Here is a 5,850-nt window from a genome sequence, read left to right as displayed (position 1 = left end):
ATCTTTTAAAAAAGGTTTCTTTTAAGAGCTCACACCAAAGTTTCTGTGCTGATTAGGTTAGCTAGTAAGTTCAGAGTGCCAAGGACAGGGTTTTAATCTGTCTTCTCAGTTGTACTGCCAGAGACTGTTCTTTTAACGCTAGCCAGCCATTTGACAGATGTAAGCCACTAATCCCAAGGAATACAAACTAGACATTGCAAACCTTGAAGGTCACTGGAAAAATTAAGTGTGTGTGCCCTACTGCATCATTAACACACAGATGTCACTAATTATCAGGGAAATGCAAATCAAAATCCACAATAAAATCTCACCTCACACCTGTCAGAATGGCTACCTTCAATAAATCAATGAACAAGAAGTGTTGTCTAGAATGTAGAGAAAAAGGAACCCGTTTGCACTCTTGGTGGAACTGCAAATTGGTGCAGCCACTATGAAAAAGTGTATAGCGATTCCTCAAGAAATTAAATACAGAACTACCATATGACCCAGCAATTTCATTTCTGGGAATTTATCCAAAGAAATCCAAAACTGTAAATGGAGAAGATATAAGCATCCCTATGTTCACACATTATTTACAATAGCCAAGACGGAAGCAATCTAAGTGCCCACTGTTAGATGACTGGATAAAGATGTGGAATATATATACAATGGAATATTACTTAGCCATAAGAAAGGATAAAAAATTAGCATTTGCAACAATATGGATGGAGCTGGAGGATATTATGCTAAGTGAAATAACTCAGAGAAAGACAAATACCGTGTGATTTTGCTTATATGTGGAATCTAAAAAGTCTAATCACTATGTTGTACACCTGAAACTTATACTGTATGTATGTCAACTGAATTGGAAAAAATTTTTGTTAATATTCACCTGAGGATATTTTTTCTATTGATTTTTTTTTAGAGAGAGTAGAAGGGAGAGGGAAAGACAGAGAAATAATGTGAGAGAAACACATTGGAGGGAGAGAGGAGAAAGGAGAGGGGAGAAAGAGGGGGGAAGGGGAGGGAGAAACATCAATGTGAGAGAGACACTTTGGTTTCCCCCCTCATACACCCCGACCAGGGATCAAACCTACAACCCAGGTATGTGCCCTTAATCGGGAATCAAACCAGAGACGTGTAGGTAAATGGCTGACACTCTAACCACTGAAAAACATAGTTTCTGGCCAGGGCAAGAAACTAATTTTTTAAATTACTGAATTAAATTATCTGGAGGGTAATAGGTCAAACACAATAGAAAGATTGGAAGTAAAGGAAAGGTCAAGAATATCCAATGTAGCCGAAACCGGTTTGGCTCAGTGGATAGAGCATCAGCCTGCGGACTGAAGGGTCCCAGGTTCGATTCCGGTCGGGGGCATGTGCCTGGGTTGCGGGCACATCTCCAGTGGGAGATGTGCAGGAGGCAGCTAATCGATGTTTCTCTCTCATCGATGTTTCTAACTCTCTATCTCTCTCCCTTCCTCTCTGTAAAAAAGCAATAAAATATATTAAAAAAAAAAAAGAAAGAATATCCAATGTAATTACCCGTTCCCAAACCTTAACCCTTTAGCCCAGTGAACTACAGTATTATTGCATCCTCTTTAGATATATATGTATTTATTTGGGACCATGTGCAACAGAAGTCTACCTATCCACAATCATAATGCAAATCAGTGACAGAATCAGCTCTGCAACTAAGGTCTCTGAATTCAGCTTTTTCTACCACATTTTGTAGTAATGTTCCCATATTAAAAGAAAGTTATATTGGAGATATATAAAGCAATGGCTATTTTAATTTTTATACCCTGAATCAAACTTTGCCAATCCCAGTGTGAAACAACAAGAGCACTAGACAAGAAATTAGGGGACTTGGAATTTAATCCTGGTTCAATAAGCATAATTTTATCTGCACTCATGATGGTAATTTACTTAAAATGATACTTTAAAGAACTTACATTTTTAATAATTTAAATAACCTTAGCCTTGCCCTAATGATATTTATGAAATTACGTGTTCGATACATTGATTTTTCTAACTTACATTAAAATACATAAATGATAATGTGTGCTCGCTCTTTTCCATGAGTGGTACATAAACTATACTTTGGGAAGCATAAAAGATATTTTTAAATCCTTCACAGCTCTAAAATTCCAATATGCTAATTAAATCTCACAGTTTTCATAAGAGGTAGGGTTCATTTGGGTTACTTAATTAAAAACTGGAGTTCACAAAAATTAAGAGATATGGTACAAACCACTAAATAAAAGGAATATATGTATGAAGATCCAACAACTAAAATGGATTTGCTTCTGCTGTTTCTAAACAAAGCGGTCAACTCTCGTTCCCTAACATTTTAAGAGGACACTGGAGCCTTCCTATGAGAACTGAGTTATGTCTAAGAAACCTGACGTAAGTGCACAGAAGTGCTACTATTTTGGTAAGAATAAATTCACTTCTATCGCTGTTTCTGGTACCTGAACCAGCCAGATGCCATCTTTTGTGTCTTCTACAAGCTCATAGAAGTGCATTTCGCCACTGAAATTGGTGCTGGAGACAGACTCAGATGCTTCTTCTTCCTTGAGTGCAGAATAGAGCTCACCTTCCATCAAGTCACCTGAAGACAGAAAAAATAACACTAATAAGATTTCAAAAATCCCTCGTTCTCATCTTCAGTGATCCATTCCATTTTACAATGTTAAAAATCATGTTATTATACTTTCATTTCACTCTGCTCAGAACCTGAATACACCTATTTAAAATCCACACATTCAATAAATATGTAATAAGAACCTACTATGTATTAGGCAAATATGAACAAAACAGACAAAAATCCATCTTCTTGTAGGGCTTATATTCTAGGGGTTATCAGATAATTTATTGAATGTATACCAGTCTAAAAGCCACCACAATATTATTTAGTTTTGTGTATAACATCCAGGCTTCAAATAATTTATAAAATATGTTTTTAATGGTCGTAGAGAGAGAGGAAGGGAAAGGGAGAGAGAAACAAACACTGATTTGAGTGAGAAACATTAATTGGTTGCCTCCCGTATGCACTCAGACTGGGGATCAAACCCACAACCTGGGTATTAAATTGGGAATCAAACCCACCACCTTTTGGTGCATGGAATGACGCCACCAAACAATTGAGCCACAGCAGCCAGGGCCAAACAATTTTTTTGTTGTTGTTAATCCTAACCCAAGGATATTTTTACCATTGATTTTTTTGAGAGAGAGGAAGGGAGAAAGGGAGGGAGGGAGGGAGAGAGAGAGAAACATCCATATGGGAGAGACACATCAATTGGTTGCCTGCCGCACCAGCCCTGATAGGGCTGGGTATGGAATCTACAACCCAGGTACTGCCCTTGACCACGAGTCAAACCCTTGACCCTTGGTACTCTAACCACTGAGTACCCGCCAGGGCCAAACAACTTCTGAACAGTATGTTTTATATGCTTCTGACTTACAAGATTTAGAAATGAGTTACAGAATTTGCCATTAATGCATGCTTAAAATAGCAACAGATCTTATATGACTTGGAAGTTAGATACAAAAGATTACCTATAAGAACAAACTCCATATTCAAACACAAATTAACAGTATACATTTAGAGCTTACATCATCAAATATAAAGTAAAGGAAAACACTAATGTCAAATCATGTTAACTTTTGTCTTAAATTTTAAACCTGAGAAACAAGCACTTTATCATGATAGCAACAAAACCACTCACAACGAATAAAATTAAACTGTAATCCCAAGACTTCTCTGCTATAAAATGTGTGATCCGAGTCATAGTTTTGTGGGCTGTGTGTATTCTTCAAGTGATATATACACTCCTGTATACTCAAAGTGACAAATATTTTTAGGCCCAAGAAAGGCAACACTAAATAAAAATCAAAAGGAAAAAAATGTGTTATTAAACTATTTTACCATGAAAAAGGATTTGGCTTTGGCAGTTAAGACACTTCTCATTTCTAAACCTAAAGTGTTTACTTATTAGAAATCTTCTACTTTACTCCATTCCCCCCACCCAGAAATAAAAGTCACCATAAACCAGTTAGTAAACAAGAGGCAAGAATAATACACACAATTTTGTTTCCTCTGAAGAAAAATGTATCAGTTTTACAGAGAGGGTTCCCTCCTCTGCACAATAGTAATATGAGTTTGAGAACCCTTAACTTTCAAATACGTGAGTGTTAAACCCTCTGGAATTAATATTCTCGCCTATCATAATATATGGCTACAGGGAACTAAATAAAGAAAAATTTTTTCTTGTAAAAGACACAGCTGACAGCTATACTTGAAACAACAACAACAAAAGGTAACTATCAGTTTCAACTACTATCTACAACAACCCAGAATGCCTTTCCCAAATGACAGCACATCCCCCCATTTCAGGAAGAATATATCTAAACAAGGATATACTTTGCCCAGGGGTGAAAAAAAAAATTAACCATATTTCCCACCAAATCCTACCCCAAAACCAACAGTTACTGAAAATGCATTTTTAAGATGCTATGCTCTTAGCACTATTTCCATTCTGTTTATCAGCCCATTCCGGCTGATGCAGCAGTGCCTGTGACATAGAAGGAAAAAGTTCACATCCAAAATACAAGGACTTTTAAAAAGCCCTGAGAAATATAAAACCAGGTAGGTATTCACAAAAAAAAACACATTCATTTTCACCACACTTAAAAGTATGAAAAGCTAATGCTGTACAGCTTACGCTTTCTCTATGTTTAAACCCACTTTACATTTAAACCTCAGGCCTAAATGCATCTCTGATACTAAGTATTCCAGCGGCGTTTTCCCCTCTCGGCAACTGGCTATTGTTATCCTGACAAATATCGCTACGCACAGGCAGCGTCTGGTGCCTTTTCTCACAGCCTCGTGAATTTCAACAGGCAAACAATAATGCTTTCCAGTTCGCAACACTCCCCAAGTCTGAGAGAAAGAAAAAAATCACGGAATTTGGTAAACAATACTAAACAAGCTGCCCTTTAAACTGTTATTTTAAAACAGCCTTTACAAGATCCACCTATCCCCTATAAATAATAACCCCAGGCCCCTTCTCAATATGGGATTCACATTTTTTTTTTTTTTGTAGAAAACCTGGACAAAGAAAAACTGGGCAGCTCCCGGAGGAGTCGGCTTAACTCTTCCAGGTAAGGCCTCATTCTGGGGGACCACCAGGTTGCAGGAAGTACAGGTCGCCCCCCACCCCCGGCCCCGGGCGGAGGAGACCGCGGGGGAGAGCCCGACACTTGCCTGACTTCTCCACCAGCTCCCGCACATCCTTCTTCTCGGGGAGCCCCGAGTAGCCCAGACCCCGGCACTCCAGGATGGTCTTCAGCTTCTTGAAGCTCAGGGCCACCGGGTCCACCAGCTGGGTGGCAAAGATGCCGGTTTCGTACCACACAATGGCCTCGAAAAACCTGGCCAGGACGAACAGGACCAGGAAATAGAGCAGCAAGAAGAACAGCTTCAGCCACATCTTCCCCGGCGTCCACTGGTGATAGGTTAGGGAGATGGGAGAAAACAAAGTGGGGTGAGGGAGGGGGGGATTGGATGAAAAGAAGTAAAATGATAGATGCATACTTCTTTTGCATAGGTGGGTACAGGAGAGTTAACAGTCCCGGCTCGCCGCCGTCACTGTCGGAACATCCCCGGCCCCGAGGCAGGTGGATCGGGGTGTCTGCAGGGCGAGGGCCAGACGAGGCGGGGCCTTCCAGTCAAGAGGCGAGAAAAATGAAAGGAAAGAACTTTAAATGCCCCGTCCATGAAACACCGCAAGGAGAGGAGCGCGGGCCGGCCTTCCCGCCCCGCAGCCTCCAGGGGAAGGGGGAAGCCAAAAAATAATATAATTCCGA

General features: G+C 39.8%; 1 protein-coding gene across 1 annotated transcript in view; it reads right to left on the bottom strand.

The window, feature by feature from the left end:
- The window catches only part of RNF103 (ring finger protein 103), a 24,694-nt gene extending 19,215 nt beyond the window's left edge, over positions 1-5,479 (bottom strand). Inside the window, exons 1-2 of the mRNA XM_006763979.2 lie at positions 5,249-5,479; positions 2,454-2,593 (exon numbers count right to left, since the gene is read on the bottom strand). Coding sequence (XP_006764042.1) covers positions 2,454-2,593; positions 5,249-5,474 — 366 coding nt within the window. The 5' untranslated portion in view covers positions 5,475-5,479. The remainder of the gene's footprint in view (positions 1-2,453; positions 2,594-5,248) is intronic.
- Positions 5,480-5,850: the final 371 nt, after the last annotated feature.

This window comes from Myotis davidii, unplaced genomic scaffold, assembly GCF_000327345.1.
Source record: "Myotis davidii unplaced genomic scaffold, ASM32734v1 scaffold339, whole genome shotgun sequence".
In the NCBI taxonomy this organism is placed as follows: domain Eukaryota; kingdom Metazoa; phylum Chordata; class Mammalia; order Chiroptera; family Vespertilionidae; genus Myotis; species Myotis davidii.
This window is presented reverse-complemented; position numbering and strand designations above follow the sequence as displayed.